This window comes from Macrobrachium nipponense, chromosome 15 (assembly GCF_015104395.2).
Source record: "Macrobrachium nipponense isolate FS-2020 chromosome 15, ASM1510439v2, whole genome shotgun sequence".
NCBI lineage: Eukaryota > Metazoa > Arthropoda > Malacostraca > Decapoda > Palaemonidae > Macrobrachium > Macrobrachium nipponense.
Window position 1 is genome coordinate 64,816,061 of NC_087208.1, and position 24,048 is coordinate 64,840,108.

The 24,048-nt window shown below is 42.3% G+C and overlaps 1 protein-coding gene across 2 annotated transcripts in view; it reads left to right on the forward strand.

Annotated features, from left to right (window-relative positions):
* The window catches only part of LOC135195022 (ecto-NOX disulfide-thiol exchanger 2-like), a 200,809-nt gene that overhangs the window by 57,917 nt on the left and 118,844 nt on the right, over positions 1–24,048 (forward strand). For both annotated transcript variants that reach the window (XM_064221323.1, XM_064221321.1), the window contains exons 4-5: positions 15,135–15,315; positions 23,158–23,300. In XM_064221323.1, coding sequence (XP_064077393.1) covers positions 15,135–15,315; positions 23,158–23,300 — 324 coding nt within the window. The remainder of the gene's footprint in view (positions 1–15,134; positions 15,316–23,157; positions 23,301–24,048) is intronic.

Consider the following 24,048-nt stretch of genomic DNA (forward strand, 5'->3'; position numbering starts at 1 on the left):
GACTGTTCCTGGTGCCAAAGCAGTCGGGGGAATGGCGACCGGTACTCGATGTCAGCAACCTGAACCTCTTTGTCATCAAGCAAAGGTTCAAGATGGAGACACCTCAGTCAGTGATGGGAGCCTTGAGACCGGGGGATTGGATGGCTTCACTAGATCTCCAGGACGCGTATTTCCACGTCCCCATCCACCCCCAGTCCAGGAAATACCTGCGGTTTGTCCTGAAAAAAGGAAAAGTGTTTCAATTCAGGGCTCTCTGCTTTGGACTCAGCACTGCTCCCATGGTATTCACCCTACTGATGAAGAACATTGCGAGGTGGCTTCATCTTTCCAATGTCAGGATCTCTCTCTACCTGGACGACTGGCTCGTACGAGCCTCCTCGAAAGACCGGTGTCTGGAGGACCTTCACACGACTTTGTCGTTAACGAAGTCCCTGGGGCTTCTGGTGAACCTCGAAAAGTCACATCTGACCCCTTCTCAGTCTTTAGTCTATCTGGGGATTCAGATGGACTCAGTGGCTTTTCTGGCTTTTCCGTCCCAGGGGCGGACAACTAGATTGCCTAAGCAAAGTGTCAACCTTTCTGGGGAAGGAATCATGCTCGGTGAGGGAATGGATGAGTCTGCTGGGGACCATTTCCTCACTGGAGAAGTTTGTTTCCCTAGGGAGGTTGCACCTCAGACCTCTTCAATTCTTCCTTGCCGACAATTGGAAGCACCAAAACACTTTGGATTCGATTCTGGTGTTATCGGAAGAGGTAAAGGAACATCTAAGATGGTGGACCGACCCTTTGAAGCTCGCAGAGGGTCTTTCCCTCAAGCTTCAGAACCCCGACCTAGTGTTGTTTTCCGACGCGTCTTCCACAGGGTGGGGAGCAACACTGGGGGGGAAGGAAGTGTCAGGCACCTGGAGAGGGGAACAGGTGTCCTGGCACATAAACCTCAAGGAGCTGGCAGCAGTTCATCTGGCGCTCCAGTTCTTTCAGAACGAAGTCTTCCGCAATGTGGTGCAGATCAACTCGGACAACACCACAGCCCTGGCATACCTCAAGAAACAGGGAGGAACCCACTCTCGATCCCTGTTCTTCCTTTGCAAAGGAGATCCTGGTTATGGGCGAAGGCACACGACATCTCTATACTGACGAGATTCATATCAGGGGTAGAAAACGTCCGTGCAGATCTGCTCAGTCGACAAGGTCAACTTCTGCCGACGGAGTGGACCCCTTCAATCACAGGAAATATGCCAGAGGTTGTGGAAGTTATGGGGATGTCCTCTCGTAGACATCTTCGCAACTTCCAGGACAACGAGACTCCCGCTGTACTGCTCACCAGTTCTAGACCCAGGAGCAGTAGCAGTAGACGCCCTTCTTTGGGACTGGACGGGACTAGACGTAAATGCCTTTCCCCCGTTCAAGATCCTAGGGAAGTAATAAGAAAATTCGCGGCAATCAGAGGGAACGAGGATGACTCTCATCGCCCCCTTCTGGCCAGCGACCGACTGGTTCACAGAGGTCATGTCCTTTTACTTGTAGACTTTCCGAGGACTCTGCCTCCAAGGATAGATCTACTCAAACAGCCCCACTTCGAGAGGTATCACAAAAACCTCCCCGTCGCTCTGAGTCTGACTGCGTTCAGACTATCCAGAAGTTGGCCAGAGCGAGGGGTTTTTCAAGACCAGTGGCGAAAGCAATCGCAACGGCAAGAAGACCTTCTTCTATTGCCGTATACCAATCCAAGTGGGCTGTTTTCCGGAGCTGGTGCAGGAAGAAAGACATTTCCTCCACCTCTACCTCTGTGAGCCAGATCGCAGACTTCCTTCTCTACTTGAGAAATGAAGTTCGCTTAGCGGTGCCTACGATAAAAGGCTACAGAAGTGTGCTTTCTGTAGTCTTTAGGCATAGAGGACTGGACTTAGCCAACAACAGAGACCTTCATGATCTTCTTAAGTCTTTCGAGACTTCGAAGGTACCTCAACCAAGAGTCCCTTCTTGGAATTTAGACATTGTTCTAAAGTTTTTGATGTCCAGTAATTTTGAACCTCTCAACTTAGCTTCGCTTAGAAAACCTTACAAGAAAGACACTTTTTCTAACTGCTCTGCGACGGCGAAGAGAGTTAGTGAGATCCAGGCTATAAGCAAGCATGTTGGGTTTAAGAACTCTGATGCGGTTTGTTCTTTAAGCCCTATGTTCTTAGCAAAGAACGAAAACCCGTCCAACCCTTGGCCCAAGACATTTGAAATCAAGGGTTTGACAGAGATCGTGGGTAATGAGCCAGAGAGAGTCCTGTGCCCTGTCAGGGCTCTCAAATTCTATTTAGACAGAACGAAGGACTGTAGAGGACCTTCGGGCAACTTGTGGTGCTCGGTTAAGAAGCCCGATCTTCCCATGTCAAAGAACGCGCTTTCTTTCTTCTTGAGAGACACCATTAAGGAAGCTCATTCCACATGTAGTGATAGTGACATGAAGCTTTTGAAAGTGAATGCCCACGAGGTGAGGGCTATTTCGACCTCGATAGCCTTTCACAGAAATATGGCACTCAGTGACATTTTGAGTGCCACATACTGGCGGAGCAACTCGGTGTTCGCTTCACACTACCTGCGGGAGGTGAAAGCGACATACGAACATTGCTCGTCGCTTGGACCATACGTCGCTGCAGACACTGTTTTGGGGGTGGGGGGCAGGAGGTAGCACTCATCCTTTCCTTTAGTGGTTAGATGAGCTTTTAATTGTGTGTGTTTTTTGGTTGTGGGGTTGACCGCCCGAGGCGGATCTCCCTTCTTTAGTCTAGTTTAGTGGTATACCTTTGGTAGACTAGGCCAGGTGGTTTTTTTACTTCGTTGCCCTCATTGTATGGTCAATGGTCTAGTCACATCGTGGTCACGCCCCCGTTGACAGATCATCTTGAGTGCACCAGCTATATAGGTCTCTACCTCGCTGGCAACTCTAATAGCACAAGCAGACTTACGCGGCAGTAACCACGAAGTCAGCTATGCTAACAGGTAAGGAATCAAGATATCATTTATCTGCATATATATGTTTCCTAAAATCTTCTATTCTGTCTACTCCCACCACCAAAGGTGGGATTCAGCTATATATGTATCTGACAGGTAAGTTTCATGAACAAAATGATATTGTAATGATACAATTAAGTTTGTTCATACTTACCTGGCAGATATATATAATTAAGTACCCACCCACCTCCCCTCAGGAGACAGTGGAAATAAAAATTATGAATAAAAAGAAAATGGGAATGATTCCTGATACCCGCCTCCCAGCGGCGGGAATGGGTACTAACCACCTGGCTCCCACTACGTGTGTCGTAAGTTTTTTAATTTCTGTCGGACTTCGGAAAATACAGCTTCGGAAAATACAGCTATATATATATCTGCCAGGTAAGTATGAACAAACTTAATTGTATCATTACAATATCATATTTTTGTACATGAACTTTCCTGTCAGATATATACTTAGCTTACGTCTCTGACGTTACGACAGAATTCAAAACTCGCGGCAAACGCGACAGGTAGGTCAGGTGATCTACCCTACCCGCCGCTGGGTGGCGGGTGTATGAACCAATCCCCCTTTCCAGTCATATTTTCTCTGTCGCCAGTGTCGACTACACCTGTTGTCGGTACCTCTCAATATTGGATTCTTACTCGTTTTTGCCCTGGATTGTTTCATCGGACTTTTGGTGAAGTACCTGCTCTTTGGCTTGGCATTCGCGATTTGTGGACCGTTTTTTTATTATTCTTTAGATTGTTCTTGGGATTTCATTATGTCTGATTTAGAGATTAAGAAATCAGCTATGTTCAGAGTTTGTTCTGTTAGCGATTGTAAGGTGAGGCTACCGAAAGCTGCGGTAGACCCTCACACAGTATGCATGAAGTGTAGGGGGAATGACTTCTCATTTATTAACCCTTGTAAAGAATGTGGTAAATTGTGAAGAAGAATGGAAGGCGCTTTCTTCTTATTTAAGAAAGCTTGAAAAAGACAAGGTTAGGAAAGCTTCATCTAGGAGTTCTAGTAGGTCTCGCGCTAGCGAGTTTGAAGTTGATAACCCTGTTGTAGACGTAGCTCCTTTACCAGTTTCAGCCCCTGCTCCCTGCATCGAACCCGAAGATGCGCCTTCGGAAGTGGACACTATGAGAGCCACTATTCGCAGCATGGAATTGAAGATTAAAGCGCTAGAAGGTAAGAGTGATAGTGATATGTGCAGTGATCCTAGTGCAGTGGAGGGTGCGTCTGATCGGCTCCCTAATGCTTCTAGGCCTAGACCTCTTCCAGACTCCCAGACCCAGTGGAGGAGGAAAGTCGAAAGCCGCAGGAAGGTTAGGGAGAACCCCCACCGGTCAGGCGTCCCCTCGGTAGCGCCTGATGTTCGCTCCCAGGCTACCTTGGATAGCGCCAAGAGAGAAGTCTTACGGCAATTCTTCTCGTCTTCGCCTTCTCCTTCGCCTAAGCGTGGTTGGAGCTCCTCGAAAGCTTCTTGGCCATCGAAGAGAGCCTGGCAGGCTTCTTCCGCTCTCTTCCCTCCAGCCCTGAAGTTTTTTTGGAAGATCTTGGATTAGAAGTGAAGAAACCAAGGATTTCGTTGGAGTTTCGTTCTCCTAGTAAGGATCAAGCTGCTTCTCCCGTTAAGGACGTTGGGAAATCTCCTTCGTGTATTTTGGCTAGTCTGCAGGCGCAGATTACGGCTCTGGCTGACTCCTTGATTGTGACTTCTCGTCGTAGGAAGGACATATCGCTCCCGGTAAAGAAGTCCAGGCGCTCTTCTCCAGGTTTACGCTATTCGTCAGTAACCGCCCTCTCTCCAGGATTGGATCGTAGTACGAGGCGCTCTTCAACGGACAGGCGCTCTCCTGCGGGCATCGTTTCTCCGTCGGACGAGGGGCAGGCTTCCCGTAGACGATCATCCCCCAACAGGCACTCGTCTCGAGACAGGATCTCTCCTTTTGGCAGGCGCCAGGAGCCTGGTAGGCGTTTTTCTCCTGGTAGCCGCTCACCTTCAGGCTTCCGCTCTCCTGTGACCAGGCGCCCTTCAACAGACAGGCGCTGTTTGCCTAGCAGGCGCTCTTCTCCTGTCAACCGCTCTTTGCTTAGCAGGCGCCAAGAGCCTGGTAGACGCGCTTCTCCTGCCAGGTGCTCTTCTCCTGATTTTCACTCTCCTCGAGTTAGGCGCCGGGAGCCTGTCAGACGCCTCTCACTTTGTAGGCGCTCGTCGCCAGAGATTCGCTCTCCTCACAGCAGGCGCCAAGAGCCTGATAGGCGCTTCTCGCATGGCAGGCGCTCTTCGCCAGGCAGCCGCTCTCCTTTAGACAGGCGCCATGAGCCTGATAGACGCATTTTTCCTAGTAGGCGCTGTTTGCCAGATTTTCGCCCTGCGTTCGTTAGGCGCCAAGAGCATAGGGAACGCCCTCATCCTGACAAGAAGGATTTTGCAGGCAGACTTTCAACGGAAATTATTACTTCCCCTGTTAGATGTCAGACGTCTTACAGACGTTCTTCCAAAGATGGACACTCTGCTGAGTACAAGACTGCCTATCCTCGTAAGGATCGTGAAGGATCTTCGGCTGAAGAAGAACAGGATCCCTCGGAAGAAGAAATCCCTCAAGATTCCTCTGTTTCCTCATACAAGCGGTTAACGGACCTGTTGCTTCAGGAATTCGGAGACGCCCTTTCTCCTGTCGCCCCTCCTTCACCTCTCTCGCTATTTTCGACCTCGAAAACTTCGAAGGTTTCATCCGGTGTCAGGATGAAGCCTGCAATCTCTATGAAGAAGGCGCTTAGAGGTTTTGGCGAGTGGCTTCTTTCGAAGGAAGATAAAGGGAAGACGGTGTTCTCTTTCCCTCCTTCTAAGCTTACTGGAAAGCTAGGGTTCTGGTATGAATCTGGAGAACCCTTGGGCCTCGTTCTTCCCTCATCGGCAGACTCGGACTTCTCTTCACTGGTGGATTCCTCTCGACGCTCTGCCCTCGTGTCTGCTAAGACGACATGGGGGATGAATGAGCTTGACCACCTGTTGAAGGGAATGTTCCGAGTCTTGGAAGTATTCAACTTCCTAGACTGGTCTTTGGGCGTGTTGGCCAAAAAGACACAGACCCTGGATTCCCTTTCACCTGAGGATCTTAACAGTGTTCTCACGTGTATGGACAAGGCAGTGAGAGATGGATCAAGCGAAGTCGCTTCCCTTTTCGGAGCGGGAGTAATTAAGAAAAGATCTGTATACTGTTCGTTCCTGATGAAATCAGTATCTCATGCTCAGAGAGCCTCTCTCCTTTATTCTCAGCTCTCTCCTCAACTCTTCTCTAAGAAGATCATTCAAGGTGTTTCTAGTGCTCTTTCAGCGAAGGCTACTCAGGACATACTAGCCCAGTCTACCAGGAAGCCTTGCACTTTTCCAGGCTAAGACCAAAAAAGAGACTCCCGTTAGGCAGGAGCCCTTTTGAGGAGTCCCTCCTGCCAGAGCTTCTTCCTCTAGAGGATCTAGACCCGCTAAACGAGGGAAGACCTTCTCTAGATCCATCAGAGGGAAGAAGTAGTGTTCAAGTTCTCCAGACATCAGTGGGTGCCAGACTACTGAAGTTTGCCGACGTCTGGGCCCAGAAAGGGGCGGACAACTGGTCACTCTCGATTGTCCGCAAAGGCTACCTCATTCCCTTCATATCAAGACCTCCGTTGACGACGACTCCAAGGGAGTTGGTAGCCAAGTACAAGGACCCCATCATGAATCAAGCCCTTTCTCTAGCAGTAGATCTTATGCTGGAGAAGGAGGCGATAGAACTAGTGAAAGATCCTCATTCTGCGGGTTTTTACAACAGACTGTTCCTAGTTCCCAAGAGCTCAGGAGGATGGAGACCGGTTCTGGATGTAAGCGCCCTGAATGTCTTCGTAGAAAAGAGGAAGTTCGTCATGGAGACGACTTCTTCAGTGTTGGCGGCTCTTCGTCCAGGGGACTGGATGGTGTCCCTAGATCTTCAGGATGCTTACTTCCATGTGCCTATCCATCCTTCTTCATGGAAGTTTCTCAGATTCATGATGGGAGGGAAGATCTACCAATTCAGGGCCTTGTGCTTCGGCCTCTCGACAGCCCCTCAAGCTTTCACGGGTTTAATGAAGAATGTAGCGCAGTGGCTACATTTGGAGGGAGTGAGGCTGTCGCTATATCTCGACGATTGGCTGATCAGAGCAAGCTCACAAGAACGATGTCTGGAGGACCTACAGAAGACACTTACTTTGGCAAGTTTGCTGGGACTTCTGGTGAACTTCCAGAAGTCACAGTTAATCCCCAGTCAAGAGCGGATATATCTGGGAATTTGGATGGTTTCTCCGGATTTTCGGGCATATCCGTCGCCAGAGAGGATTGCTCGTTGCCGCGAGAAACTAACGACCTTCCTAGAGAAAGATGCATGCACAGCGAGGGAGTGGATGAGTCTGTTGGGGACACTCTCCTCGCTGGAGCAATTCGTTTCTCTAGGAAGGTTGCATCTCAGACCTCTCCAATTCTTCCTTTACCAGAATTGGAGGCGTCTCTCGCAAGATTTGGAGTTCTCCTTCAAGATAACAAAAGGAATCAAGAAGGACCTTCTGTGGTGGGCAGACCCTCTCCGATTTGCAGAAGGTCTGTCTCTACACATGCCGAACCCGAACCAGATTTTGTTTTCCGACGCGTCGGAGACGGGTTGGGGTGCGACCCTAGGGTCAAGAGAAGTGTCAGGCACCTGGGAGGGGGAACAGGTGTCCTGGCACATCAACAACAAAGAGTTGATGGCAGTGTGGTTGGCGTTAAAAGCCTTCGAGCCCCACGTCCGAAATGCTATAGTTCAGGTCAACTCGGACAACACCACAGCCTTGGCTTACATAGAAAGCAGGGGGGGACACACTCCTTCCCCTGTACGAAACAGCAAAGGACCTGCTGTTTTGGTCTGAGGCAAGGAAGATCGTTCTCCTCACCAGGTTCGTACAGGGAGAAAGGAATGTCAGGGCCGACCTCCTCAGCAGGAAGAATCAAGTGCTCCCTTCGGAGTGGACTCTGCACTCAGAAGTTTGCCAAGACCTGTGGAGGTTATGGGGCAGACCTCATATCGACCTATTTGCGACAGCAAAGAACGCGAGGATAGACCTCTACTGCTCCCCGATCTCAGACCCAGGAGCAGTGTCAGTGGATGCTTTCCTTCTAGACTGGAGAGGTCTATGCCTTTCCTCCATTCAAGATTCTGGGTCAAACCCTCAGGAAGTTTGCGGCCTCGGAAGCGACAAGGATGACGCTGGTAGCTCCATTCTGGCCGGCCCAAGATTGGTTCACAGAGGTACTGGAATGGTTGGTGGACTTTCCAAGAGCTCTTCCACAAAGAGTAGATCTGCTCAGACAGCCCCACTTCGACAGGTATCACAAAAACCTCCCTGCTCTCAGTCTGACTGGCTTTCGACTGTCAAAAGTCTTGTCAGAGCAAAGGGGTTTTCAGCAAAGGCTCCTAAGGCTATCGCCTCAGCGAGAAGGCCCTCTACCCTTAGAGTCTACCAGTCGAAGTGGGATGTCTTTTGCCGTTGGTGCAGAAACCAGAAGCTTTCCTCTTCCAGTACCTCTGTGACCCAAATCGCAGATTTCTTGGTATTTCTCAGGGAAAAATGCGGTCTTGCAGTTTCGACCATCAAAGGATATCGGAGCATGTTAGCAGCTGTTTAGGCACAGAAACTTAGATATCTCTGATAACAAAGATCTGCATGATCTGCTAAGATCTTTTGAAACTTGCAAGAAAGCCTCAACTGAAATTCCAAGCTGGAATCTGGATGTGGTTCTTCATTTCCTGAGGTCCTCGAAGTTTGAACCACCTCAGTCAGCCTCTTTCAAAGATCTTACGAAGAAGGCTCTGTTTCTTTTGGCTTTAGCATCTGCCAAGAGAGTTAGCGAGCTTCATGCTCTAGAAGGAAGGGCAGGTTTCAAAGGAGATTCCGTGATTTGTTCCTTCCTTCCTTATTTTCTGGCCAAGAACGAGAACCCCTCAAATCCTTGGCCAAGGAGTTTTGAGGTTCCAGGTTTAGCTCCCCTGGTAGGGGAAGAGCCTGAAAGGACTCTTTGCCCTGTGAGGAGTTTTAAGATACTACCTCCAGCGGAAGAAGACTCTTAAGGGCATTAAGGACAGACTATGGTGCTCTGTAAAGGATCCCAGTAGACCATTGTCTAAAAATGCTTTGTCCTTCTTTATTAGAAGTCTAGGGAAGGAAGCACATATGGCTTGCGGTGAGGATCAGTTCAAGCTTTTGAAAGTCAAGGCTCACGAGGTAAGAGCCATTGCTACGTCCTTGGCTTTCAACAAGAATATGTCACTCCAGAATCTGATGAAAGCAACATTCTGGAGATGCAATTCAGTATTCGTGAACCACTACCTTAGAGACGTCAAGATTACTTATGAAAAGTGCTTCGCATTAGGCCCGTACATATCGGCGGATTCGGTGCTGGGGCAGGGAGCTGAAGCACATCCTTTGTAAATTTTTCCCTTGTTGTTTGTAGGCAGTCCCCGGGTTACGACGGGGGTTCCGTTCTTGAGACGCGTCGTAAGCCGAAAATCGTCGTAAGCCGGAACGACGCTTGGAAATATGTCTTAAACTAATAAAAAGTTATAAAAACCTTACTTGTAATCCTTTGGTTACACTACATGTTGTTTCCTGTAGTTTTATGTACAACCTGGAGTTATTTTCATAAAAGAATGCTGGTTCTTGAAGGTAAAAAACTATTGTAATGTCTGGTGACACTACATTCTTGAAGTTTTATGTACAACCTGGAGTGATTTTGCAAAATCTTGAGGGCTACAAGAACAGCTGATTACTATTTACGTATCATATAGACTAATTAAAGTAAATGTATCTTTAAATAGGCTTATATATTAGTATCAACAAAACATTTCCTGCCATGAGTCAGAGGCCGTTTAATGAAACGAACACTTCTCTGTCCTATCTGTTCAGAAAATAAACGTTACGTCAATCCCCGAGACCATTGTTGCCAAAGCGTCTCTCTCTCTCTCTCCTCTCGTCTCTCTCTCTCTCTCTCTCTCTCTCGTCACTCTCTCTCTCTCTCCTCTCTCTCCTCTCTCTCTCTCTGATCAAATTACATTGGAAACTTGACATACGATTGCCCTAATATACGAATGTTTTGAGATATAACGGAAAATTTGCGAAATACAAGCTTTGATATACAACGAAATATTTGAGATACGATTTTGCGATGAGTGTTAGTTGTATAGGCGACCGATAAATGGCGTTCAGTCTGTTTGTTTGTTGGTGCTGCATGTTAACACGTCGTTGTTTAGTTCGTTGTATTTGCGCCTATTTTTCGTGTTATTTTGTCTATTTTATTATTAACCATGGGTCTCAAAGCTAAAGACAAAGCAGGTGATAAGAAAACCCAAGAAAATGATTTCGATGGAAGCAAAACATGAAATTATAGCAAAGCATGAACGTGGCGTTCGTATCGTCGATTTGGCAAACGAGTATGGTCGAAATCCTTCTACAATATCCACGATCATCAAGCAGAAGGAAGCTATAAAAACCCCCGAGACCATTGTTGCCAAAGCGTCTCTCTCTCTCTCTCTCTCTCTCTCTCTCTCTCTCTCTCTCTCTCTCTCTCTCTCTCTCTCTCTCTCTCTCTCTCTGATCAAATTACGTACTGGATAATGTCTCTCTTTGGATACTTCGATTTTGCCAAATATTGAGGGCTACAAGAACAGTTGATTACTATTTACGTATCATATAGACTAATTAAAGTAAACGTATCTTTAAATAGCTTATATTATTAGTATCAACAAACATTTACTGGCATGAGTCAGAGGCCAGTTTAACGAACGAACACTTCTCTGTCCTTAACTCGGAGCGTCGGAAGACGCTCTCTCTCTCTCTCTCTCTCTCTCTCTCTCTCTCTCTCTCTCATCTCTCTCTCTCTCTCTCTCTCTCTCTCGATCAAATACTGGATAATGTCTCTCTTTGGATACTTGGAATTGTTGCGTTGTAATCTAACCAGAAACTTCGTTTTGTTATTATTACTGGAAACAAGCAATGATTTTTTTCATTATTTGCGCTTTTGACTGCTTTTATATGTAAACTAGTATGTATTCATTCGTCGGAAACTAGTTCCCGCATATGAGGCGTCACTAAAAAACATAGAAAAAAAAAAAAAAAATACAACATAAAAAGTGTCGAAAATCATCATAATCTCAAAATTTTTGTTTGTAAATAATCTACCAGAAACTTATTTTTTTATTATATACTGTGCTAAACTATAAAGGATTTTTATCATAGTATGCGTTTTTTTTAAAAGCGTCGTTAACTCGGGGAGCGTCGGAAGACGCTCTCTCTCTCTCTCTCATCTCTCTCTCTGTCCTCTTCTCCCTCCTCTCTCTCTCTCCTCTCTCTCTCTCTCTCTCCTCTGATCAAAAAATTACTGGATAATGTCTCTCTTTGGATACGGAATTGGATTTTGCGTGTAATCTAAGCCAGAAACTTCGTTTTGTTATTATTACTGGAAACAAGCAATGATTTTTTCATTATTTGCGCTTTTGGACTGTTAAATGTAAACTAGTTATGTATTCATCGCTCGGAAACTAGTCCCGCATATGAGGCGTCACTAAAAAACATAGAAAAATACAACATAAAAAGTGTCGAAAATCATCATAATCTCAAAATTTTTGTTGTAATCTAACCAGAAACTTATTTTTATTAATATACTGTGCTAAACTATAAAGGATTTTTATCATAGTATGCGTTTTTTAAAAGCGTCGTTAACTCGGAGCGTCGGAAGCGTCAGCGTCGTAACCTCGGAACAAGCGTCGTAACCCAGGACGGATTTTTCCATTGAATATTTAAGAAAAAGCGTCGTAACCTCGGAACGTCGTAAGCCGGAACCGTCGTAACCCGGGGACCGCCTGTATTGTGTTTTTTATGGTTGTTTGAAAGAGGATGCGGGTAGGCATCTCTTTCTATTCGTAGTACTAACATTAGAATGGTTAGGTGATCTGGTTTGTGTTAGAGCTCCCTGCATTGGTAGTGGTCAGGCTCTGTCATTTAAGAGGGCGAATCCCTGTTCACATGATCCGACTTGGATTCTACTGAGTAAGCGGATATCAAGTCCCTTCAGTAGACCCAAAGAGTCTTTTCAGCTGTAGGTCACGCCCTCGCTGTAGCTCTTCAGGGCTATGCAGACTAATAGACAGTACCTATGAAGTCTTCAGCCTTATCAGGTAAGAACCAAGGTTTGTTAGTATCCTACAACAGATGTTGTTTCCCCTTTTTTCCTTGTTAGCTCTGTATCTTTCCCTCCACCAAGGGTGTCAATCAGCTAAGTATATATCTGACAGGAAAGTTCATGTACAAAAATGATATTGTTATTTTACAATAAAGTTTTGTACATACTTACCTGGCAGATATATACGATTGATGGCCCTCCCAGCCTCCCCTCAGGAGACAGGTGGAAGAGAAAATATGACTGGAAAGGGGGATTGGTTCATACACCCGCCACCCAGCGGCGGGTAGGGTAGATCACCTGACCTACCTGTCGCGTTTGCCGCGAGTTTTGAATTCTGTCGTGACGTCAAGAGACGTAAGCTAAGTATATATCTGCCAGGTAAGTATGTACTAAACTTTATTGTAAAGTAACAATATCATGTTTGCCAGGACAATTTGTTAATGAATCTAGTGCCTGTACATATTTACATTCCGTTTGCCTACCATATATGCTCAGGCCGTCTAATTGCTTTTTGTTAAACCTTCTCCTGATAGGTTAAAAAAAATATGTCCAGGACCAGGATTAAAGAAATTTCTGTATTTATCGTAATTATATCTTATGAATTCATTACCCAGTGACTGTGTCCAGGGGAGCAAACTTCTTCCAAGGAAGGCCATGTCAAATAGATGGGAGTTACATGAAACATTGGTCTTACGTATTATGGTAATTTTCATTGTAAGCTAGTCCCCAAAAGGTTGTAGTAAAGATCTATAATAATGAAGTTGACACTTCAGAGCCATAGCCGAGTCCAACCTTATTCTTGGCTGTACAGTTTGTGTTCAGAAAATACTGTAGCACAATTCTTTATTTTTATCTTGTTTTGATGATTGGATTCTTCATATTAAGGGGAGCGTTTGACGAAAAAATTGAATAGAAAATTTCCCTGATATTCCACGTATGGACTTGTACACCTCTCGACTATATTGTCAGAAATTTCATTGAAAAATTCGCAATATTTTTGGAGTTATAAGCCAAAGCCGTAACTACTATCATTGAGGGTACTGACAGTCAGTGGTCAGTGGGTAGGGCAGGATAGGCTACCACTACCCAGCAGCAACTATTACCACATCCATCTACCTCTCGTGCTGAACATATTCAGGAAGATATTTTAGAGAGGAAATTGTTCATAGGTACTTATACAAGAAAAATTGTTAGAAGAATTGGAGAAGAAGAGAAAAAGAGAGTGGTGGATGATTCTCAAAACACTGTATTAGTGTAAGAGGCTGAAAGAACTTATAAATTTTAGATGTAAATACAAGAAAAAACCCGTCTATCATTATAAAATGGCACCTGGTGTCATAGAAATGGTTATAGATATACAATACAGAAAATGCAAACGAAAGATTGACTTTCCAAAAGAGAGGAAAGAGGGGGACCAGGACCCTAAATATATGTTATATAATGCAATATACATAAAATAATAATAACAGATAATGCAAATATGATATAACATATCAAATTTGTTATAAAAACCTCAAGCTGTTTGACAACAAGCAAATAAATGGGCAGACAAGCAAAAAATATAGTCATAAAACTTTGGAGGCCGATATCTCAAAACTAAACTTATCGACCTTCAAATGGAAACTCCGATGTAATGAATTCACCTATCTCAATGCAAATGGAAGCTAAATAAATTGTCTACAAAACTATTGAGTTTTTTTTTTTTTTTTTTTTTTTTTTTTTTTTTTTTTTTTTTTTTTCATTTTGTCCCCCCAAAAATTTTAGGATTCATTTTCCCAAGAAATCAATCCAAAATTTTCACAAATCTAAAAATATTTGTAGAAAAAACATTTGAAAGAAATGTGAAAAAAAAATGCTCTATTACTTTATTCTAATCTATAATACCTGTCTACCACATAAATTTCAGCTCTTAGGTTGCAATAGTTACGGCCGAGTTTTTTTTAAAGAATTTTTTGGGGGTGGGGGTCCCAGCAAATGGGGGGCGGAAGAAGGGAAATATGAAAACAGACATTTTTGCTATACATAAACTAAACCATGCCCAAAATTTCAAACTGATCCATTAAAAAAAACGGGAGTTATTAATAGAAAACGATTTTTTCAAACGCTCCCCCTAAGAAGTTAGATACTAGTTATATCTGATAGATTTATTTGATCTCATAGGGAATTTTCTTAGTTTTTTGGTAAATTCTTTCCTTGCAATACAAGTTTGCTAAGAAGGGTAAGATGATTTTTGAATAATGGTGATCTAATAAGTGATATCTTAATGGTATACGTACCATAAAGATATGATACAATCCTTACCAGAAATGATACCACATTGAGAATTAACCTCTTCCTTGATTACTTTGAGCATTTACAGCCATTACTATATGTATAAAACTGCATTATAATGAGGGATCGTGACTGAAAACCCCAGCATATAATTGTCAACAAAATTTTTCTGTTAAAGTCAAATTTGAAAGTTACACCCCCTCTCAAGACCCAATGCCACATTCCACTCCCTGGAGGTGAAAAACTTAGGGATATATGGATATAGTAACTTTGTTCCCCTTCAAGCCTAAAATCTCTATTGGATTTTAGTTCCATTCTTTTTTTCCTATTTTTATTATTTCCCTACATTCCTTCAGGTCAGGGTTAAATTAGGACATTAAGTAAACTGTTAAGTATGTCTGTGTTAGCCCAAAATTAGCTTGCAAGGCTATGTGTACATAAGAGCTTCATTTTTTTTTATGTATTCTGTATTCCGGGATTTTCTGTGGTCCAGCATTGGTCGGGTCCCAAGGTTTCCAGATTTAAGAGGTTGGACTGTATTGAGGTTTTTGTTAGAAGTTTGAAACTCAGGTCTTAGTCACATTAAGCAGTTTGGTATGTTACTGTTGTCAGTGACTTTTAACCCTGTTTTAATAGGCAACAGTGACTTAGAGGAAGGTAAATGCATGTCAGACCCTCCTAAAGTGGAAGAGAGACGTGACAGAGATCGTGACAGAGATCGTGACAGGGATCGAGAACGGGATCATGGCAGAGACCGAGAACGAGACAGAGCTCGCTCCAGAGGAAGAGACAGAGACCGGGACAGGGATAGAGACAGGTAAGGTCAATATTTGTGACTGTCATATTTTTATTTTGTAAAGAAAGTTTTTCCAGGGGCAGAGAATGGAAAACTTCTTGGAGAGTGCAGACTGTAATGATAATGTCCTTTACTAAGATTGGCCAGAAAAGTCTTGGTTGGTTACAACTCAGTCTGCATGTAATCGAAATGGTATACAGTATCTAGAAATTTCTTACATCTTCATATATTCTATATACTGGTAGTCCTTGAGTTATGTTGTTTTGAGTTACAATATACAATATTTCAAAGTTACGATGGTGATACCAGTTACAATATTTTGAAGTTACAGTGGTGATGCTAATAATATGTGATTTTTATCTATCCATTTTAAACTTTTTTAAACACAAATTAGTGTAAGATCAGCATGTCTTCCAAATGCCTAAGTGAGTCTCCTGCTGGTGGTGTGACGAAGAAAAAGAATTCCATCACTTAAGAGCAGAAAATTAAAAAGAATTACGTGGTATTAGGTTGAAGAACCTGCCACGGAAATGCAAAAATCCCCTCTAAAAATCCTTATAACTGGCTTATAACTGCCAAATACCCAGTACCCCATAAACTAAAATGTTTATAACTATGTATTTTAACATTTCACTGCTTGATTTGATAGTTCAGACAAAATTATGCCTTAAATTATCATACTAAAACAATTTAATATTTCAAACAAAAATACACCCCAAACTATCATCACAAAACATCCTAAGACATCTTAGATTAATACTCTTTTACAAATGTTACTCTTAAGTATATACACCACCTAAAAATTTTATAACAATTATTTATTAGTTTTAAAATATTGATATTAATGTAAATAGGAAAATATCTATAAATTGTATAATACAAATTATATAAATCTTTAATACAAATTAAATAAATCTGTCTTACAGAACATTTGACAACTAATCAAGTTACACCTGTACTTTATGCATAATCCGTTTTCTCTCATAGTACGTACGTACTGTTTTCTCTCCTAGTGCTGATCACTGTTTATTCACTAATTACTGTATTTTTTCATGTGTATGTGACTAATATTGATATTTATGATAAGAATGATCTACAGCATACTTATAGTGTAGTTATGTATCTATTAAGTCTATCAAGCTCACTTCAGGTTGGGCCCTGGACTGAGCATGATAAGTGTAAGACTCTCTCTCTCTCTCTCTCTCTCTCTCTCTCTCTCTCTCTCTCTCTCTCTGTGTGTGTGTGTGTGTAAGGTCAACGTAAGGTGTATTTGAAATTGTTTTACTGTATAGTTTTTACGGGAAAGCATGTTGTACAATATTTAAATTATTTGCTAATTTTTTTTCATTTTATTTTCCAGTCTGCTTTAACTGGAGAATAAAGTGAAAATAATAAGTGAATATTTTGAATATTGTACAATATGCTTTATCATAAAAAATCTTTACAGCAATATAATTTCAAATACACCTTACGTTGACCTTACGCAGAGAGAGAGAGAGAGAGAGAGAGAGAGTTTGATAAATAATAACCATATTATAAGTAGGCTGTAAACCATTGTTATCATAAAAATCAGTATTTAGTCACACACAATGTGAAAAAAATAGTGTTGCTCTACAAAAATAAAAAGCAAATTTGTAGTACTAATTTTAGAGATATGGTCAATAGAAAAAATCCACAAATTAGTGAAAGTTCCCCATGGAAACGTGAATAATGTGTTCCACAAAAATATGTGATAAGTGAACTGCGGAAACGTGAAATGTGTAAAAAAAAAAAAAAAAAAAAAAAAAAAAAAAAAAAAAAAAAAAAAAAAAAAAAAAAAAAAAAAAAAAAAAAGGGGGGGGGGGGGGGCACTGTAAAGGCAGTACCCTGGTTTTCAGGAGTATTCCACTCCGACTGCTAAAAGATAAACAAAAATTGCCAATAAACAAAAATTGGCAATTTTTTTGTGCTTATCGCACTGTTAACAGTGCGATAAGCACAAAAAATTGCCAATTTTTTTTATTGGCAATTTTTGCTTATCTTTAAGCAGTCGGATTTTGGTGCTGATAACCGGTTAACGGTACCTCTGTTAGGTTATTGTAACATATCCCCATTATAATTAGAGGACTACCTGTAGTAATGATTTTCCATGACTCATTAGTAAACTTTTTTAAAACTTATATAGTTGTATTCCATCTAAATATAAAGATGTATTTTAATGAAAGTGCTAATAATTACTATAAAGTAGTTTAAATTTAAAAACTTCTATCCAGGAAAGGAAATAAAACAATAAAAAAAAACATTAAAAAGTAGACCAAAGGGAAGCAGCAAAAACTCTTAAGTGCTTTAACCATACCATAATCATTGTTGGCAAGAAAATCTATTGGCAGAACAGTAGTCAATCACCAATCAGACATGATTGAGACCTGTAGGGTACCGGATGAGTGATTTTGTCAGATCACAGCATGGTTAGGCTTGAATACACTTATTGTTCATATGAGGAGCAAACCTTCGATCTTAACAATAGGATAATCTAGCACTAGCTGGAAACCGGTAAAAACAATCAAAGATTGTAAAACAAGGAATTTGTGGCATCTGGCAATTCATGCATATACACGGTGGATGTTTGGTAAATGACCAATCTCGTACAGTGCAATATGCCAGTCTTTCTTGTACTGCCATGGAAAGCGGAGTTTTGCTTCGCTCTTCTTTTCCAAGCTGGTTTATTTTATCTTAGCCTGCGCTTCCCAGAAGTTTCGTGAATATCGTTTTTAGACAAGCCATCCTTTTTACTGTGTTGACATTCCTTAAAATAGATGCTTTTGCAGTAGATACATCTTTCTCACTGTATCGGCATTGCTTTCGTTGTGTGTGATAAGCTGGTTGGTCTCCTAGAGTGTACTATTGCCTTTAGGGAGACAGGCCCCCTTTATTTGGTTTAGTGTTTTAATTTCTTTTTAATTTCTGTGTGTATCGACGTTTGTTTTGTATATCTTTTCACACGTGTCTGGGAACTTTGTAATGTTTTAGTTTTTCAAAAAAAGATGTGTTTTTCAGGATGTCTGGGACAATTTTTAATGGCGGACATGGCAATCTTCCCTTCTGCTTGCAGGGCCAGTCGTGATTGTTCTCTCCTCTCTTTCCATCATTTTAAGAGGATTGGGGCAGGGGCAGTATGGCTCTCTTCTGTATTTCCCTCCATCCTCGCTTAGTCTCTCTCAGGATACAACTTCTTCCTGAGGGAGAGAGAATTTTGGTTTATTTACATACTCTGAAGTTGTCAGCCATGTTTCTTGTCTGGAATCTCGGGGCGGCGGCAGACTCCCAGAACTTGAGAGCCCTCTTCTTCGCTTCCATCTGAAAGGGATGCCAGTTCACTAATTTTGCCTTTGTGTTTGTGCTGTGAGGTGGTGAGAATTTAGAGCAGTCTATACTGTCTGCAGTAGGTCCCTACTGTTTACAGAGCCCCTTCCTGCTGAACAATTCAACGTCGTCATGTGGGGTTACCAACATTACGGTTTGCTTTGAACATCGTTTACCTTATGGTGTTCATCCAAGTAATGATAAATTGTAATACTGTTTTGTTTTACAATTTTTGCACTATTGAAATGTTCTCCCTCACTTTGACTTGAAATGTTCTCCCTCTCTTTGTGACAGTAATCTGCTGTGTGACAGTGTGAATAGGCTGTGATGTCGCGAATGGGCTTGTGACATCAGGGGTTTTTCTAACTGCATAGTTGTAGCTGCTCTTGGCTTTAGCTACAGTCAGATGTCGTGACATCATTCTCATACATCTAGTTGGCGTCACTCCTAAGCCTGTTGAGCAATGACGTGACTTCCAACTTGGTCCATGACGCCATTGCTGTCGGTTATAACCATTGTATGAACTTCCTGGAGCTGGTTATTTGGATCACTGTTTTCTCCACAGTAGCACGTTTGTGTTTGTATGGCTCATGCAAGGAGTGCATCTAATTTCTTCATTTCAGATATGGAGTCATCCAAGATGGCAGTTCTTTTGGGCATTGGTTGGGTTATGGAGTTCACCTTCATTGGATGGGCTGGTGTGGCATTTCTCGGAGAAGCCCACCCCCTCTCCGTCCTCTATACCATTCATGCCCCCCCCCGCGACTCCTCTATGTTGGCTCTTGAATGCTGCCATCTTGTGGAGCCCCTTTGTCATCGTCGACGTGTTCTCGGGCTCTCCACCAATTAGGCCATCAGTCACCAGTGGTCTTAGAGATGTTGTATTGTCATTCCCAGAGTCCTCTCAGACTAGGACATCAGATGTGGTGGCTGCACATCCTCCAGTTATGATGTCATTGTCTTCTCTTGCTGGGCTGTCCGAGGTGTTGGTTCAAGTGCTCTTAAAGAGGCTGGTGCTGGACTCTGTTTTGTGAGAGAGGATTTTTGCTGTATCTACGAAGAAGAAAGGTTAAAACGGAGGGTCTCTTCCCTGACTCCTGCTAGTAAGAGACCTTGCAGAGAGAGGAGTTTCACTCATTCTCCTACTTCTCCATCAACGCCTCACCATCATGTCAGACGGAGGATCAAGGATTTGTATATTTTGTCTTCTGCGAGTGAAGGAGTGCATCGCCTTCTGCCCCATGACCGTGTCTCCCATGCTCATCCGTGTTTGGGCATGTGAGAGCAGTGCTTCACCATCTACCCACAAGTTTGTGTTTCTTCCCCACACGTTAGCATTTGTGAGGTTGGCAGTGGAGCTAGTGGAAGGATGGCATTCTCAGAGCAAACATGGTTCATCGCTCGTCTCCACATGACACGAACGTGTACAGGTGTCATCACTGGTCCGTGTATGTGGCTCATCGCTGTACACATACTTGATCCTCGCTTGTCCATGTGCATGTTTGAGCAATCTTCTCACTAATGTTCCAGCTTGTTTCGCTCCACATGACATAAACTTGTACAGGTGTCATCACTGGTCCATGTACGTGGCTCATCACTCATACAGGTACTTGATCCTCGCTTGTCCATGTAAATGATTTAGCGATCTTCTCACTGATGTTCCGACGTGTATCACTCCACATGACACGGACGTGTATGGGTGTCATCACTGGTCCGTGCACATGGCTCATCGCTCATAGACGTACTTGATCCTTGTTTGTCCATGTATACATGATTGATTGATCTTCTCACTGATGTTCCAACTTGTATCGCTTCTCATTACATGAACGTGTACGTGGTTCATCGCTCGTCCATGTAATTGACCATTGATTGTCCATGTACATGATTCACCACATATCCAGCTGCTTGATATGTCTTTGTCATTTCATTCCTAATCTGTGTACTAACATCCATGGATGTGTAGTGCCATGCCTACATCCGTTACATCAACTTCCTTCGTGTACCAAGTTCATGTACATATTTTATCGAACGGCCACGTCCAGTGTCTTCTCTTCAAGTTACATGGGGTTTGGAAGCATAGTTATTGACGACCTGCCAAAAGTCACTCACCGTCTGTGCAAATGCCAGTCAATGGATTAGTTCAATCAAGCCATCCGGCCTTCTTTGGGACTCAGGCCTACTTTATGGTTAGATACTTGGGTCTAGGCCAAGACACTTCGGGGAGAATTAAGGTAAGGAAATGTTGGCCTCTTTATTTAGTCTACCCAAAGTATTTGCATTCTTACCCGTTAAGTAGCTAATACGACCTAGCCTAAAGAGGTAAAGTCTTAGCCTAGACTAGACAATTCAGAAGTCTTCATAACCTAGCCTAAGTAGTTGAGTTCTTAGCATAGCAGTGGCTGAGTTCTTAGCTAACCTAACCAGTTCAGGGCTACATATCCTTAGCCTAGCATAGCTTAACTAGTTCAAGGCTACCTGGATCTAGACTTACTGATGGGTCTTTAGCCTAACGTAAATAGTTTAAGGATACCTTATCCTAGACCAAGTGATCGAGTTCTTGGACTAGCCTAACTAGTTCAAGGCATCCTTATCCTAGGCTAAGTGGTTAAGTTCTTAGCCTAGTCTAACTAGTCCAGGGTACCTTGTCATAGTCTAAATGGTTGTTCTTAGCCTAACTTAACTAGTCAAAGCTGCATTAACCTAGCATAATTGGTCCAGTTCTTAGCTTAGCCAAATACTTTAGTTCTTACCTTGCCAGTGGTTAATTCACAAACTAGTGTAGCTAGTTTTGTTGGCTAGAACTTTTCTCTCCATCTTAGTTTAGGCTAAGTACTAGAATTTTAGCTAGCCTAAAATGACAGTTAATGGGTACTGTTTTTAGACCTTCCCTGGCTTATTTATACTAGCCTAGGTATTGGGTCCTAGTTCTAGCCTAGATCGGGCAAACGTATTTCTCCATATTTCTGCTAGTCAACTTCTAAAGGCATGGGAAATCTTTCAGAATCAAGAAGTAGACTAGGCTGAGAACTCCAACACCTAGGCTAGCAGAAATATGGAGAAATATGTTTGCCCGATCTAGCTGCTGCAGCAATTCACTTAGAGATAGGAGAGAAGCAAAAAGGCTTAACACTGTATGGTCTAAATATTGCCTATTAAAGAGAGATGTCTATTTTCATACAATATATTAGTGAATAATGTTGAATTAGACCTAGAGGATGGTTTGGTTATATATGAAGCTTAGGCTTATACCAAACTGTGTTTGTCACATGGAAATAGTTTTTGTTATAGGATTTGGCCTCACAACGGTCTACAAATAGCACTGCAGGGTCTAATAATGAAAAGAATTAGGCCTATACATAGTTTATTCATATTCTGGTTTGAGAGGCAGAGATCCTTCCTCCACACGTACGTTTTGACGTCATTTTCGATGAACTGACAGGGAGACTAACAGGTAAACCTGCGGATGAAACCTGGCGTTAGTTTTAGGGGTAAGGGGTATTTGGCAGTTATCAGGATTTTTAGAGGGGATTTTTGCATTTCTGTGAATTTTGCTTTTCCGTGGTAGGTTCTGGAACCTATTCCCATGTAAAAGTGGTTAACAAAACCTTCCCACAGAAACACTGCTGTCAAAGTTTTTTCCAGAAGTTCAGTCTAACCTTTGTTAGACAATGCATTCCCTTTATTAATTGGAGCCATAGCAGGGGTTAAAAGTGAGTGGGTTACAATAAATGAAGAATTACAAATGGAAATGGTTCACTAATGTTCACAATGATACTGAAGGTGTTTATGTAGTGAATAGTGCCACAAAACAGTAGCAGGAGGTTGGTGCAATGACCTGGGGAATTCAAAATAATGCTAGCTGGAATTAGTGGTGAATTGGTGATTACCCATCCCTGCTTGGTGGTCATATTAATTTTTAAAATATTACATTTCATTGCTGTAAATTATTTCCAAAACTTCAAAATTCTGGGTAATATAATTTTGTAGTAAACAGTAACATCCATTGGGCAAAAATACTTGCAGTATTGTATTGCCTGTTCATTGTTGCATAAGGCTCTCATAGTGTACTTATGGGTCATGTAAAGTAGGAAAATGTTTCATTAATAATCCTTTATAATTTCCATCTAATTAAAAGTTTTTTGTATTATAATGATTAAGTGCCTCTTGGGCTGCGTTTACACCAAGCGAATCGAATCAATTCAATTAATGAAGAATCTTCATGATTCGTCTTGATTTGCCAGAATAATTTCAATGTAACCATTTACACCAAGCAAATGGATATGATTTGAATTGACTGGATTCACTTGGTGTAAATAGTTACATTGAAATTAGTGAGGTTAATCAAGATGAATCATGAATCAAGTTGATCCTTCATGCATTGAATCAATTCAATTTACTTGGTGTAAATGCAGCCTTAAAGATATCAAGTTGGCAAAACATAAAAAGCTAAACAAGTTTTTTTCATGAAGACATCATTGTTGGAAATAACTGATTTTGAGATTTGTATTCCTCTAATTACAGAGATCGGGATCGAGATAGAGACAGAGACAGGGAAAGGCAAGAGCGTGAAAGAGACCGTGAACGTGGGAGAGAGAGGCCTCGTAAAGATAGTGCTAATAATGGAAGAAACAGCGTTGAGGCATGTAGCCTGTCATCAGGGAATGGTAAGTTGACTGCTGCATATGTCTATGTCTTCAGTAGCAAATTTCTTAATTTGGAATGAATCTTACTTATTATTGAAGTTAGCTTATATGTTCATGCCATTAGGTGTGATCAAAAAAAAAAAAAAAAAAAAAAAAAAACTTGGCTAACTCGCTAGGACTATATCTGTAATCACCTGTTTCCCACAAGGTGTTGCTGGAATGTTTATGGCCTTGTCAGGAATCTTCATGCTGTGTCCTTATGCAGACAGTGTAAATCGGCATTAGTAGTAATTTTGATGATTTCTGGCTTTTGTTTCCTGAACAGTTTTGTGCTAGTTTCTGTTCATGCATTGAGTCATATACGGCAAGCAGAAGTGAAAGCTTTAGGCTGTACATGTAGGAAAAGGTTTGTGAAAACCAAATGGTTTGGTTGTGGATGGCCACATAGCACAAAATGACAAATTTTCTAAGACAATTTGTATTTTTCATAGCTACAAACCTGAGGTCTTAACAATAGGATAATTTCTAGCGCCTAGCTGGATCCGGTTAAAAAGCAGATGAAAGCAAGGAATCTTGTGATATCTGGCAACGCATGCGTAGATCGGGTGAATAGTGGTCAAACGTCGATGATCTATGCCAGTCTTTCCCAACTCAGGATGACTTAACAAAAAGAGGGGCGGCTAGAGGTAGGCAGTATAACGTTAAGACCTCAGGTTTGTAGGTATGAAAAATACAAATTGTCTTAGAAAATTTGTCTTTTGTTCATACG